The sequence below is a fragment of the Ictalurus punctatus genome, chromosome 18, assembly GCF_001660625.3.
Source record: "Ictalurus punctatus breed USDA103 chromosome 18, Coco_2.0, whole genome shotgun sequence".
Lineage (NCBI taxonomy): Eukaryota > Metazoa > Chordata > Actinopteri > Siluriformes > Ictaluridae > Ictalurus > Ictalurus punctatus.
Genome location: NC_030433.2, coordinates 15,743,899 through 15,759,666, shown reverse-complemented (window position 1 = coordinate 15,759,666; position 15,768 = coordinate 15,743,899). Strand labels below are relative to the sequence as shown.

General features: G+C 36.3%; 2 protein-coding genes across 2 annotated transcripts in view; one reads left to right on the top strand and one right to left on the bottom strand.

Annotated features, from left to right (window-relative positions):
• The first annotated feature begins 767 nt into the window (after nt 1-767).
• LOC108278571 (odorant receptor 131-2-like) lies at nt 768-1,733 on the top strand. Its single transcript, XM_017492021.3, has one exon. It carries the CDS (start codon nt 768-770, stop codon nt 1,731-1,733), a length of 966 nt encoding a protein of 321 aa, XP_017347510.1.
• Nucleotides 1,734-5,485: 3,752 nt separating this feature from the next.
• Nucleotides 5,486-15,768, bottom strand: part of ppme1 (protein phosphatase methylesterase 1) — a 16,725-nt gene continuing 6,442 nt past the window's right edge. Inside the window, exons 3-14 of the mRNA XM_053687847.1 lie at nt 15,299-15,393; nt 15,084-15,141; nt 14,889-14,940; nt 14,643-14,797; nt 13,548-13,638; nt 11,014-11,079; nt 10,786-10,912; nt 8,478-8,607; nt 7,862-7,906; nt 7,656-7,720; nt 6,004-6,071; nt 5,486-5,903 (exon numbers count right to left, since the gene is read on the bottom strand). Of these exons, the coding sequence (XP_053543822.1) occupies nt 5,903; nt 6,004-6,071; nt 7,656-7,720; nt 7,862-7,906; nt 8,478-8,607; nt 10,786-10,912; nt 11,014-11,079; nt 13,548-13,638; nt 14,643-14,797; nt 14,889-14,940; nt 15,084-15,141; nt 15,299-15,393 (953 nt within the window). The 3' untranslated portion in view covers nt 5,486-5,902. The remainder of the gene's footprint in view (nt 5,904-6,003; nt 6,072-7,655; nt 7,721-7,861; nt 7,907-8,477; nt 8,608-10,785; nt 10,913-11,013; nt 11,080-13,547; nt 13,639-14,642; nt 14,798-14,888; nt 14,941-15,083; nt 15,142-15,298; nt 15,394-15,768) is intronic.

Here is a 15,768-nt window from a genome sequence, read left to right as displayed (position 1 = left end):
ACATGTCAGTTTACAAGGTAACGTATGTTTAGGGGTACGAAATGTCATCATCAGCCAACATTTATTGTATCTTGATGAATAACCCCACGAGAAGATGGCTTTTTATTTTATCACTGAATACCAAATGGATATACAGTGGTACAGTAACTGCTTTGTTTTATCTACATTATCCAATCCTTGGTAGTTGGTAAATTTATAAAATTATAGTTTTCTATTTAAAAAATATTTTTATGAATATCATGGCTATCAGTGAAATTTGAAAGATTGATTTTGTTTATAAAAAAAAATAAGGATTTGTTCATTTATTTATTTATTACATTTTTCTGCTTTTTTCTTTCTTTCTATTATTTATTTATTTATTTTGCAATTTGAAACATTATTTTAAATTGAACTTTCCTCTTGTATTACAATTTAAAAAATTTTTTTAGATCTATTATTCATACGTGAATAAACACAAAGAGATGCACAATCACATCAAGACTGCCATTTGTCATAATCTCTCTCGGGGCCACTATGTTACTATGTCTATTATAAATATCGGTTCATAACTGTCGTATTCTTCAGGGCTGGGCTCACATCTTAATGAACCCCTTTCAGCTCAACTCAATCCTTCAGCACTGGACATTTATCCATGTACATAATTTGTAAAATGTCGTCTATTCTCTTTGTACTTTAGAAACGTCTTGCTGTGAGAGAGTCTCGGTAATTTGTAGTGACTGATCCTCTTCTGTCAGTATTATCACTGTGCTCATGGTTTGTATAAGATTATGGCAGGCACTAATGATAGCACAGCTGAGGTTTTCTTTATACATCAACAAATATTTCAGGTTGCACTGACTGAGGGACCGATTTCAAAACTTATTGTTGCAACAATAATGTCGCTGTTCTTTACTTATTTGAATGCTATCATGGTCTACACTCTTTGGAGTCAGCCTGTTTTAAAAGAGACTCCACGCTACATTCTCTTTACCAACATGCTGCTCAATGACTCAATTCAGCTCTTTGTTACCTCCATGTTGTACATCTTCAGTTTGTTAGTCTTCAAATTAGTCACAGTTGCTTGCGCTTTTCTGATTTTTCTTTCAACTGCAACATTCACAAATGCACCTTTAAACCTGGCTGTGATGTCACTAGAGCGTTATGTGGCCATATGTTTTCCTCTAAGACATGCTGAAATAGCCACTCAGAAAAGAACTCATATTGCTGTTGCACTCATTTGGTTTACTGGTTCCATAAACTTCATAATTGACTTGCTTTATGGACTGGCGATGGATTCTAACTTTTTAACCTCACAAATATTTTGCACAAGAGAAAGGCTTTTCAAGAAACCATGGCAACTAGATGCTTATCAGGGCTTTAACATATTCTACTTTGTGTCAATGACTATGATCATCCTTTTCACTTATATCAGCATTTGGCTCACAGCCAGGTCCATTTCCTCCAATAAATATTCTGCTGCAAAAGCCCACAAGACTGTGCTGCTGCACCTCTTTCAGCTGGGACTGTGCCTTACTTCTTTTCTTTACAGCATCATGGAACGAGCTGCAGCAATGGCAGGCAGCAGCAGCCTCTTCGTGGACTTGCGTTATCTAAACTATATATTTGTGCTGATTTTGCCACGTTGCTTAAGCCCACTCATCTATGGACTGAGAGATGATGCTGTACGGCCTTTATTCATGTGCTATTTCCGCTGTGCCACAGGCAAACGCAAGTCTACTGTCAATGTACGCTGAATTAAAGCCATTTGTTCAAGTATACCATTATACCATGTACCAATGGCATATCATATGCTTAAGTGTACAATATAGATGTTGTATTTATTGTTAAAGAAACCATTCAGAGAAAACATAGTAGCAGTGGGTGTACATCGTAACTCAAAGTTGGGGTTCTGCTTTGTCGAACACAGCTAATCTTATTCAGCCATGTGTTTTATGTAAAGCTGAACACTGAGTGTCTGCATGACACTCAATGTTCAGACACTCAGTCTTTTGACTAAAACAAAGGCTTGTGTGCCCACTCAGACATTTAGTCAGAAACTGCCAACTAAGGTGTGACATTGATTTAGCTTTAATAATAAGCTTTTAATACAAATTGTTGTCTAATATTTTCTGCTGAACTGATAAAAGCAAGCTTCATGAACCTGTTCCTAATAAATATTGACCATCTCAGGGGCCAATGTATGTATAGTTTAGTGTATGTACATTATGTATCTTTTTCTCTCATGAGAATTTGTCAAATTTGTGCTAATTTAGAATAAAAATCTTACAAATGGTATATGGATTCAAGATTATTTTTCAAAAACAAAATCAGATTAAGAGATTAATTAATTTGGCATCAGGTATGACTGATTCATTTGGGCTGTGTTAAATAAGTCTTTTACTGATAATCCTCCTCACTGCAGTGGAGTGGTTGAGAATCTAAAGCTTTCAGAGTGAGATTTGCATTTGTTGGTTGGAAAAGATGGTTGTGTATTCATTTTTTCAAATGGATTGATTTCTTCTAATAAGAGAAAATATTTCCAAATAGGAGAAAGGCAGGGAAAATACAAAGGAAACTACAAGGGTAATGGTTAAGATTAGTGTGTGTGTTATGTGTGTGTGACCAGTTTGAAAGAAAGAAAAGATATTGTACTGGAAATCACTGAATCCCACCCCATGTATACGAGCCAAAGAAGGTTACTGAGCTTTAAAGATTTTTTCATTATGTAAAGAAACCAGCATTTAAAATTCTGAAAATGAATGAATGTTTGGTAATTATGATCAGAACTGATGCTGGTATTAAAAAAAAAATAAAAACATCAGTCCATGAAAATGGAGAAAAAAAAATAAATACATAACATTTGTATGACAGTTTTTTTTTTAGATGAACATTTTTGTCCTTTATGGACCTGAGTGGTAGATTTTTTTTTTTTTATCTAACACTGCATAAAAAATATGAATGCATCAAAATGAATGTTGTTGTTAATCCTTGACATATCAAAGACTGTAATAATCAAAGAAAAAAAAAATTCTGCTTAGGATTTAGTATATGGACAATAATTACTACTTTTCTTTTTTTCCATAAAAAAAGCAACATCATCTTTGGCATTATGTAAACAAGCCAGCATTTAAAGGCTTACAATTCTGAAAATGAATGAATGTTTGGTAATTATGATTAGAACTGATACTGGTAAAAAAAGATTTTTTTTTTTTTTTTTTAAATCGACATCAGTGAAAGTGGAAAAAATATTCATTTATACTGTTTTGACAGTTTTTGGACATGGAGATTTTTGCCCTCTATGGACCCATGTGTAACTTTCTTTTTAAATTGACACACAAGGGTTAAAACAAATGGAGCATACTTACTGTGTTTATACAGTGAGGGAAAAAAGTATTTGATCCCCTGCTGATTTTGTACGTTTGCCCACTGACAAAGAAATGATCAGTCTATAATTTTAATGGTAGTTGTATTTGAACAGTGAGAGACAGAATAACAACAAAAAAATCCAGAAAAACGCATGTCAAAAATTTTATAAATTAATTTGCATTTTAATGAGGGAAAAAAGTATTTGACCCCCTCTCAATCAGAAAGATTTCTGGCTCCCAGGTGTCTTTTATACAGGTAACGAGCTGAGATTAGGAGCACACTCTTAAAGGAAGTGCTCCTAATATCAGTTTGTTACCTGTATAAAAGACACCTGTCCACAGAAGCAATCAATCAATCAGATTCCAAACTCTCCACCATGGCCAAGACCAAAGAGCTCTCCAAGGATGTCAGGGACAAGATTGTAGACCTACACAAGTCTGGAATGGGCTACAAGACCATTGCCAAGCAGCTTGGTGAGAAGGGGACAACAGTTGGTGCGATTATTCGCAAATGGAAGAAGCACAAAAGAACTGTCAATCTCCCTCGGCCTGGGGCTCCATGCAAGATCTCACCTCGTGGAGTTGCATTGATCATGAGAACAGTGAGGAATCAGCCCAGAACTACACGGGAGGATCTTGTCAATGATCTCAAGGCAGCTGGGACCATAGTCACCAAGAAAACAATTGGTAACACACTACGCCGTGAAGGACTGAAATCCTGCAGCGTCCGCAAGGTCCGCTACTCAAGAAAGCACATATACATGCCCGTCTGAAGTTTGCCAATGAACATCTGAATGATTCAGAGGACAACTGGGTGAAAGTGTTGAGGTCAGATGAGACCAAAATGGAGCTCTTTGGCATCAACTCAACTCGCCGTGTTTGGAGGAGGAATGCTGCCTATGACCCCAAGAACACCATCCCCACCGTCAAACATGGAGGTGGAAACATTATGCTTTGGGGGTTTTTTTCTGCTAAGGGGACAGGACAACTTCACCGCATCAAAGGGACGATGGACGGGGCCATGTACCGTCAAATCTTGGGTGAAAACCTCCTTCCCTCAGACAGGGCATTGAAAATGGGTCGTGGATGGATATTCCAGCATGACAATGACCCAAAACACACGGCCAAGGCAACAAAGGAGTGGCTCAAGAAGAAGCACATTAAGGTCCTGGAGTGACCTAGCCAGTCTCCAGACCTTAATCCCATAGAAAATCTGTGGAGGGAGCTGAAGGTTCGAGTTGCCAAACGTCAGCCTCGAAACCTTAATGATTTGGAGAAGATCTGCAAAGAGGAGTGGGACAAAATCCCTCCTGAGATGTGTGCAAACCTGGTGGCCAACTACAAGAAACGTCTGACCTCTGTGATTGCCAACAAGGGTTTTTAAACCAAGTATTAAGTCATGTTTTGCAGAGGGGTCAAATACTTATTTCCCTCATTAAAATGCAAATCAATTTATAACATTTTTGACGTGCGTTTTTCTGGATTTTTTTGTTGTTATTCTGTCTCTCACTGTTCAAATAAATCTTCCATTAAAATTATACACTGATCATTTCTTTGTCAGTGGGCAAACGTACAAAATCAGCAGGGGATCAAATACTTTTTTCCCTCACTGTATTTGAAATCAATCAAATATCATGTTAGGTTTGTATAGTTAATCATGGGTTACACTACAACAAATCCCAAGTTGTAATACAATGACTAACTCTTAACTCATATCAGTTAAACAGACGGCTTCTGGATTAGCTCTAAAAGAGACAATAAATCACACTAACCAGTACATAACACATTAAGTAATATCAATCACTTGGTAAGGTTCTGTGTAAATGTTTTCATAGGGCAACCCAAACTAAAAATTCCCACCACGTTTCAGTAATGCTCATTTTCTTAATACTCATTTGATTATGTTGATAAATGCCAGTTACCCATAAATTACCCAGCCTGTTCTGGCACAGATGATTTACATTTAGAAATAATTTTGAATTTATTTACAAATAAATGTATACATGCCCAGTTTGATAAATCTGGCACAATGTAAGTTTGTTGTTGTGTACAACATCCTACAACCTTTTGTGTATATGAGCTGTATGCATAAACAAGACAAAAATCCTGATACGTACATAACAGAAAAGACAATGTACAAATTGTTCAAACATCCTTTTTTATGTATCCATCTTGAAAATTGACAATGAATAACACACAGAACACATGACGCAATCATTCTAATTTTAACAACAAACAAACAAGGCATTACATGAAATGCAAATGAAGAAAATACTTATAGAAGAAAATAAGAATAAATAAACTCTGCCAGTTTCAATGATCTTGACGTAAGATCTACACACTCTACAGTTATGATCATAACAATAGCAACCATACCTAATTTCATAAAAATTAACCAAAAATATTTAAGAATGAAGGGCTAAGAAGGATCTGCAGCAGAGATGATGTTGGTGGTAGTACTGTAATTTCCGATGATGAGCGACAGAGATGAGGAGGATGTTTTCATCACTTTCATTGCATCAAGCTGATGGATGAAGGCTAGCAGAGACTGTACATCGTCTATGCGACGAACGCAGAGAAAAGCAAAAACAATCCCACTTCAGTAAACAGATCACTATACACACAGAATTTATTTACCACTCCAAAGCCAATCACTTACCAGGGGAAGTCTTCCTTGAATTCAGTGAACTTATGCCGTACCATGAAGGTGGCTAAAGCGTCAGCTACCTGTTAAAAAAGGGATTAAGCCACTGAGAGCAAGTAATCAAATATAAACAAATTAGAGTTAAAAAGTTAAACAAATTAAGTTGAAATTATCCACATTGGGCTTCATTTATAATGTATCATTTATCATGTAGTAAAGTTGTGGGCTGGTGTTTTTGTCAAACCAAAGAAAAATTTCATGCCAGTTTTAGAAACGTTTCAGGAACACAGATTTTCTTCTTACTACCATGAGTATGTCAATAAATGGCAATTACCTATAAATTACCAAGTACATTCATAGCACAGCTTATCAACATTTAGGGAAAAGCTGAAAATGACAAAATAACAACTAAACTGTATAAGGTGTAGTGTATGCACTACAGTTTGCCAGTAATGCAGCTTAGCCACTGAAGCGTGTTGGCTACCACACACACACACACACACACACACACACACACTAACGATCCATCCTGATATAGGGCGGCATTATTTTTTTCATAATCTAATGGCGTGTCTTGTCTTCTTGTTGTTGCAAATGAAAAAGAAGCTTGAAAACTTATATAGGAAATCTGGCCCAGGTAACTCAGTCTAATTACAAGGTTTTGTAGATAACCCATCAAGGTCTACATTACATTACTGCATCTCCTTATATACAAATTTACATAAACTCAGTATTCACTGAATACCACATTTCTTTTGTAAATGCACCAGCAAATGATTTATGAAAAAATTTGTTTGTATATATAAGGTTCAATGATTTAAGAGAGTGTGTGTATATATTAAACAGTTTGTGCTTAGTGCAGAAAAGAATATGGAGGAATTTCAATACCCTATTGACAACTTGGAAACAGAAGAATTTTGTAAATAGGTATAGAAGCATTTTTATATATATATATATATATATATATATATATATATATATATATATATATATATATATATATATATATATATATATATATATATACACACACATACACACATATACATATACATATACACATACACACACAGTACTGTGAAAAAGTCTTAGGCAAATGCAAAGAAATACTGTAGAGCAAAGATGGCTTCAAAAATAATGAAATTTCTCCACTAAAAAAAAAAAAAATATAAAAAAGAGCAGTAAACAGTTATAAATGAAACAAAGGCAATATTTGGCATGATGACCATTTCCTTTAAGAAAGAAAAAAAAAAGTAGTTTCAGGTAGAATTAGTGCAGTTTTATAATGAAGTATGCTGTAAGTTTTATTGAGCATCTTGCAGAACCAGACATGGTTCTTCTGGAGACTTTGACTGTCGCACTCGCTTCATATTTTTACAGCAAAACCCAGCAGCCATTATTGTGATTTTTTTGTCTGAAAAGTGTCTCTTATGTAATATGCTGCTTCTTTAATGACATACAAACATTTTTCTATAACATTTAATTCTGTGCTAGAAAACTAATGTTTAGAAATCTAAAAAGTTTTGTACTGACTCATTTTATGTAGAAGTTCTAAAATAAATATCTATATCAAAGTTTGTACTAAAAAAAATAAGACTTAAGTGCTTAAGACTTTCGCACAGTACTGTATGTGCAACACAGAGACCACAAGAATAAAAGAAACATACTTTTTCAGGCGCATCCTCATGAACAGCATGGCCACACTGTGGCAGAACCTGCATCTGAAACTTTCCTGCAAACAAAACAAAAAATAAAATAATAATAATAATAATAATAATAATAATAATAATATGAGGCACACTGACAGAAATGTACAGATCTAATAGAAACATTTTAAACGACAGCTACTATACTGTGTTTTTTCCTTACTTACCCTGCATTTGTCCTATGGTAAGGTCTTTATCCAGTCGGTCAATGCCTAGCGAAAACACACACACATACATAGGGCAATTTTAAAAAAGTGAATTTATTTCTCCACTCAAACCTCCATTCACATTTGCACATTTGAAGTGTTAGCCAGTTATTTATTTCCTGTAGAAGATCCTGGTTTCAGCGACAGGCAACATGATGATCAAACTGAATTATATGCAAAGTAAGACATGTCATAAGACACTAAAGCAGCAAAATCAACAAAATATGTCTTGTTGGTTTTATTTATTTATTTTATTATTATTTTTTTTTATAAATAGCTAGTCACTGAGGTCATTTTGAAGCAGGAATGCTGTACAGTCAAATGTATGGTCCATTTTTTTTTTTTTTTTTTTTTTTTTTTTTTTTTTTTTTTAAATGGACCAATATTGGAAAATATATTTTTTAAATAATACACTTTAAAAGTAAGAATAACAGAAATAACATTATTATCTATATTTTAAACCTAAGTGACAGTGCTGTCTGTCAAGTATACAGTAACAGTTTTAACTAGTTTTTCTTACTTCTCATTAATGCCTACATAAGTCTGGAGTGAGATAAGTGGCTTTTGGCCTGCTCACCAGCCAGCAGCAGTAGCTTTGGCACAGGGCATGTGAGGAAGAGAGAGGACAGGCCGCTGAACCAGCCCTCCCAGTACTTCTCCGTCTTAGACAGCTCAATGCGCCAGGTGTACAGACTCTCTTTTTTCACCTAAGGACCAAACCCACAGTGATTCTCATGATGGCACACAGAACCCTTTCCACAGACATGCTGGTGCTGGAAACCTGTACATCTTTACAATAATTTGCTTAGGATTCCAACAATTGCAAGAGCTGTGTTATATGGGAGGTGAACAGCATACACTTTATTTTTAAAACAAACAAACAAAAAAAAAAACACAACACTCTGGTGCCACCCAGAGTCAAAGCCTGCAGCTGCCACATATTCTGTTTCAAGTGCCAATGAAAAGCAGGACATATATTCATAGTTGTGATGTTCATTTTGCTCATTTAAATCCCTCAAGTTGTTGCCATGGCAACAAAATCATGCTGCCTTCCAAGCCCATGTTGTCCCAAGTCCTTCGTTCCAGACTGGCTCTGTTTCGAAGACTGTATTATGTGAAAAAGCACAGAAGTGTTCTAGATAAGGCACTGGCACCAGCCACTTTTAACTGGAAAAGAACTAACAAAACATTCTGATTTAAACATAGAACTGTATTGCAAGTATCCAAGAAATGTGCAAAGGTTTCAGAACCCTGATCAAAAACTACTGAAAAGGCACCACTAATACATATCATATGTACATATCATATATAAGCAATTGTTTTTGGAAGCACTAACACCTGGCTTGCTGCACTGATTCCAGACTTGTTTGGTAACTGTAATTTTAAAGGATAGTTAAGGATTGGTTCCTGATTTATATGAACTATTTAAAGAAGTAGCGGAATATATACATAATAGTGATCGAAACAAGATCTCTAATCTGGGAACATAAACTGACATCCAAAAAAAATTTAATAAACCACCAAACAGTGACTGTAAATCTCTGAAAGTATCATGTACTATTATTTAGGAAAAATCAAGAAGTGGCTTAGTTTCTATTATGGGTTGCACAGAATCGTTGAGTAATATGATGTGAGGATGTGGAGTAGTTGGGGTGGTGGATAAAACCAGTAGCAAGGCAGACAGAAAAACAAGAAGCTGGGTAAATGTAATACATTGTAAGTCTGAAAATGTCATACTTAGATGAAGCCAACTCTACAGTAAACTACATAAGTCTCTGCTGAGTAACGTTGTCCTTCAAGACAAATTAAAATTTAAATAAAAACCTTGGACTGTGACACTGTACCAGTTTAAAAGAGCACATTCGTTATTGCAGATGGCATATCACTACACATTCCCACTCTGTTAGTTTAGAACCTGTCAGCGGTCATAAACTAGACAATCCAGGCTCGTTTTTGAACGCCACTTTGGCCTCATCTGAACATGCTTGTTCACGTCATTATCAGCTGGGAAAAGCCTCTGATAGCATCCTCAATCTAGACATAACATTCTCCAAGGCTGGTCAGTGACTTATAACGAGGGCTCTGCTGTGGGACACAAGCTCCATGTTTATATTATATACAAGCATTAATGCATTATTTTTATAATTAAACTACACTCCTAAATTAATAAATTAATAATAATAACCTTATGGCTCCCGTTACTCACTGCCTTTAGGCAAATATTTTACTTATGTTTACTTCGATAGTACCATTTAAATCTGACATTACAGATCTTACTTGCCCTACACTGTTTATCACTGGGTCTAGATCGAGAGAGGAGCAACGTGGCTTCGTTACAAATAAACCACTCCTGCTATAATAAACGACAGAATTTACACTGCAAGCACGCAAATACAGCATACAATGAAAATAAACATGATTTAAACTAAACCTTTTAAGCAACACACACCAATTTCCCCAACCCCTAGCACACAGTGGAGCATTTTGGATATAAACATAAGTTTGTGCTCGTGCATCACTGTAGTGCTTCTGTGCTACACAAGCTAGTGCATGGTGTATAGTGTAAAGGTACAGTATGTCATTTGGGACACAACTTTGGTATGTACTCTGCTATGCATGTTTTCAGAAAAGAAGTAACACAATGAGTAAACATGCCCAATGCGTACTGGTTGCAGCTCATATACACAGATTTATTGTCTCACATTTGCTGCACTGATTTAAAAAAATAATAATAATAATAATTTTTTAAACAGTGTAGCCTAAAAAGTACTGATTCATTTTTAGCAATTTAATTAAAGCGCATTCTTTGTTGCTGTTTATCAGCATATAACTGCACTAATAAAACAACCTAAAAAATAGTGATGTCCTGAAACATCACCTATTACCTCTTGGTCGTCTTCTTTCTTCCTTTTGTGGTTGGACCGTTCATCTTCCTCCTCTTCCTCCTCTTCCTCAATGATCCCTTCACTGATGCTCTTAGAAATGCCAGGACTACTCAAAGGTGCATCACATCTAAAAATAAATAAATAAATAAATAAATAAATTTTACACAGCACATATATATTTCAGTAGCTCTTCTAACAATATGGAACATACATGTAGGAAGCACTTACTTTTTTACTTGTCCAACCATAGACACTCGTGCAGACTCGATATTCCTGATCTGTCCACTCTTCACACTTACAGTAATATACACAAAAAATAGTGAGGAAATCCAAATTGCCAGGACATACATTTGAATTTATTCAAATTACAAAAGAGCCATTTTCAATATTTCCCACACGCTTGCCATTAAAGTTAGGTAGTCAGATATTTAACATATGCAGCATTATTTTATGCTGAGGATGGCCCCACATGGACAGCCTAGAGTTACATGAGACACAATTATAGAAGGGAATAATTTCATTGCACTATCCGGTGTCACCCAAATGAGGATGGGTTCCTTTTTAAGTCTGGTTCCTCTCAAGGTTTTGTCCTCATATTGTCTCAGGGAGTTTTTCCTTGCCACTGTTGCCTTTGATTTGCTCAGTAGGGATAAATTTATATATTTAACATTTTTAACCAGAATTTATATATTTGTGTAAAGCTACTTGTTAAAAGCGCTTGTATATCAAACATGAATGCACTTGTTCTAAAAGATTATCATTTCTATAGGAACAGCTAAGTCACAAGTACATACAACACTGTGAAAAAGTTTTTGATTTCTGATTTCTTCTGTTTTTGTGTCTCTCATACTAAATTGTTTCAGAAATTAAAACAAAATCTACGATAAAACAAAGGCAACCTGAGTAAATGCAAAATTCAGTTTTTAAAGAAAAATGTATTTGCCCCCATCGTTACTAATTCCCCCAAATCTATGAAACTGCATTCATAATGGGGTTCAACCTGGACTAGACACAACCAGGCCTGATTACTGCAAACCCTGTTCAATGAAATCAACATTTAAATAGAACTTTTTCAACAGCATGAAGTTGGTTAAAAGATCTTACCCAGTAACACACTATGCCAAAATTGAAAGAAATTTCAGGAATGATAAGGAAGAAGGTGATTGAAATACACCAGTCTGGAAAGGGTTACAAAGCTATTTCAAAGGCTCTGGGACTCCAAAAAACCACAGTGAGAGAAATTATCTCCAAATGGAGAAACTCGTAACAGTAGTGAACCTTCCCAGAAGTGGCGGACCTTCCTAAATTCCGCAAAGAGCACAGCAACTACTCATCCAGGAAGTCACAAAAGAGCCAAGGACAACATCAAAGGAACTACAGGTCTCTCTTGCATCAATAAATGTCACCGATCATTATTCTACTATCAGAAAGACACTGGGCAAAAATGACATCCGTGGAAGGGTGGCGAGGCGAAAACTACTGCTAACCCAGAACATTAAGGCTCGTCTAAATTTTGCCAAACCACACCTTGATGATCCTCAAACCTTTTGGGAGAATGTTCTGTGGATTGATGAGTCACAAGTGGAACTGTTTGGAAGAGAGGGGTCTGGTGTAAACCAAACACAGAATTCCACAAAAAGAACATCATAGCTACAGTCAAGCATGGTGGTGGGAGTGTGATGGTGTGGGGATGCTTTGCTGCTTCAGGCCCTGGGCAACTTACAATAATTGAGGGAAACATGAATTCCATTCTCTGCCAGAAATTCCTAAAGGAGAATGCCTGGTTTTCAGTCCGTAAATTGAAACTCAAGCCCCACTGGATTATGCAGTCAGACAACGATCCAAAGCATAGGAGCAAATCTATCTCTGAATGGCTCAGAAAAGCTAAATTAAAGTTTTGGAGGGGCCTAATCAAAGTCCTGACTTGAAACAACTGAGATGCTGTGGCAGATCCTTAAACAGGCAGTTCATGCTTGAAAACCCTCCAATGTTGCTGAACTAAAGCAGTTCTGCAAAGCAGAGTGGGCCAGAATTACACCACAGGGCTGTTTGGTTGCAGTTATATCTGCTAAAGGTGGCACAACCAGATTTTAAGTTTAAGCGGGCAATTTGTTTTACACATTGGTGATAGGTGTTGGATAACTTTTTTTGCTTCAATAAAAAAACTGTATTGTGTGTAAAACTATTTAATGTGAGATATACACAAAAACAGAAGAAATCAGCTGTGAAAATAATTTTTCACAGCACTATTGGCGGATGTGCCACAAAACCTGATTTTTAAATCATGATATTATGAAGTTTTCTGTGTGGAGACATTTATTTAGGGCTTTTGGAAGGAGTCTCCAGTGCCAGTAACTTCAAATGAGAGAAAAAAAAAAAGATAAGCTGGTGAAGGAATGATTCTTAATAGCGGTTATAATATTAGTGATAATAGAAGATATCTTGTTTCATGGACATTCCACAACATTAAATGTAACTATAAATAGATCAAATGCATCACAATTTTGAATAAAAAAAATAATTTAAAAAACTGTAATTATTGGCAAATTGATGTGGTATAAAATAATCAGTTTTGGCGTGGGAACAGTCCTGGTCATGTATTATTACTCATGTAATGATATCATGTATTGAGATACTCCTGCCAATAAGTTATACACCCCTTAATAACAACAACACAGTGCCAATTTTCTCTATCTACATGATGTTTCAGGCAGAAAGATGCCTATATTTTTTCTAAATGTGAAACCACTATTGTAGCGTACCTCCATTCAATAGCATTCTCCACTGACTTGAAAGTTTTTGGTCGACCCCTTAAAAAATTCTGCATACTGTTTAAGGCATCCATCGCTGTACCTAAAAAGAACAATCAGAACGAATACACAATGAAGGGAGCACATATCACATTTAGGGTATACTCGTACCAGGCGATCTGAACCATGCCTGAGCAAGTTTGACCCCCCCCATGTCCAGTTCGTTTGACTAGTGTGATCACTCCGTAATGCTGAACCGTGCCCAGGCCCATTGAAGAGCTGGGCTTGAGCACGGTTCAGTTGGACTCAGGCATGGTACGCATTTAGTGTAAACGCTAACCGTGGCCGAGCACGAAATTCGAAACATGACGTCACTGATGCGACTGTCAGCTGCCTGTGAAAAATATTCTGTACCGTGCAGCACGATTAAGTGAAAATCGTTGCGCTGCATAAGTGATAAATATATTAGGCAAGTGAGAGGGCCGTGTGTCACAACGCCCCAAATGACTCCAAATAAGCCACAATAATAAACTTTATACTATATAGCGCCTATAAAAGGAACTCTCAAACGCTTTACGTAAAACGCACAATCATGTATAGATACGAATCATAAAAAATAAGCAGACATACCAATAGTCAATTTTGTTTCTTCAAAAGTCAAGTAAAAGCTAACCTTTAAAAAAGTATGTTTTAAGATAAATAACCTTACGATGATGGACTCCATTACACTGTGCGAGAGGGTTTTCTTCCTGGTTTCTTCAAAACAAAAAGCCGCATAGTATTGATGCAAGTGTGCTCAGGCCCGGAACGTTAAGTGTAATGTGAGTGCAGGCCAGCAGGGGAGTGGGAAGGGGGGGACAATCATGCTTGGGCACGGTATAAGGCAACCGGGCCTAGTGAGAGTACGCCCTCAAAGCAAACACATCTTAAGGAATGCACTTTTTAGTATACTGTGTAACATAAATACAGCTAACAAAATAATGAGAATGCCAAGACACCATGCTTCAATAACCTGAAATGCAGTACTATGTTTTGAATAATATCTAATAGGAAACTGGATCATTCACTAAAAAACAAAAGAGGAAAGGAAGGGGAAAAAAAATCTACCTTCCACTACATCAATCACACACAAGCCCAGCAACGATGGCACGTGATTGGCTGTGGCAGTGTGGACTGCTATTGCTCCACCCATGCTGTGACCGATCATCATTATTGGGGGTGGGTTTTCACCATAGAGAGATTCCACAACTTTCCCAACATCCCTGTATGATGATACAGCTCAAATATTAGTTCACAGGGAAAAAAAAAAATGGTCTCATAACATTCTTTTGAAAAAATGGTCCAAGGACTCACTTGGCCATTGTTTCAGCTGACAGGTCTTCTGGGTTTTTCACTTTTGTGTCCCCTACAAGTTATTAAACCAAAACAGTGCGTGCAGAGAGAAATCACTTACTGCATAATGGAAAACTACACAGTTTATAGGCAGTCAGTATAAGAAAAGAAATTAAATGATTTTTTTTTTTGTGAAAGGAATTAGTCATCACTCACCATGTGCCCTGAGATCCATAGCTACAACCCTGCACTTAATCCTGCTACATATCACTCCCTGAAATACCAAATAACCAACAAACTGAGATTTAACCTTCATTTTGAATTCCAACTAACTGTAATTCTATACAATGAATAAATGGGTCACTGATTTATAAAGTACATCTCGATGACATATGTATAGAAGGTTTAAATGAGACGCTGAGGACACGAACAGTGAAGACGGCCCAGGAGAGAGCAGAGTGGCCTCCCCCATGAAGCAGGAGCAGCACCGGACCCTGAGAACCACTGCTGTAGATTCTGAATGTGTGCACAGGAGTCAGGGAATGGTGAACAGGACAAAGTGGGCAACAAAGCATAATGCATCAATGACACATTCCATGTCAGGAAACGATCAAATACAAATGCAACGGTCTCTCCATGCTACAAGTATATCCGATTTAATAAATGAATAGAGCCTTAATATGAATACACAGGGGTGGACAAATAACTAGCCAAGTAAACTCAGCAAAAAAAGAAATGTTCCTTTTTCAGGAGACTGTATTTTAGAGATCATTTTGTAAAATCCAAATAAGCTTTACAGATCTTTATCTGTATGAGATCCAGCCATGAGAATGATTTCAATATGTTCTCCTTTTGTCAAAGGCATTCTCATATATATATATATATATATATATATATATAT

Bases quoted from the DNA above. Each gene is read 5' to 3' on its own strand.
- LOC108278571 (XM_017492021.3), top strand. From the start codon at position 768: ATGGCAGGCACTAATGATAGCACAGCTGAGGTTTTCTTTATACATCAA.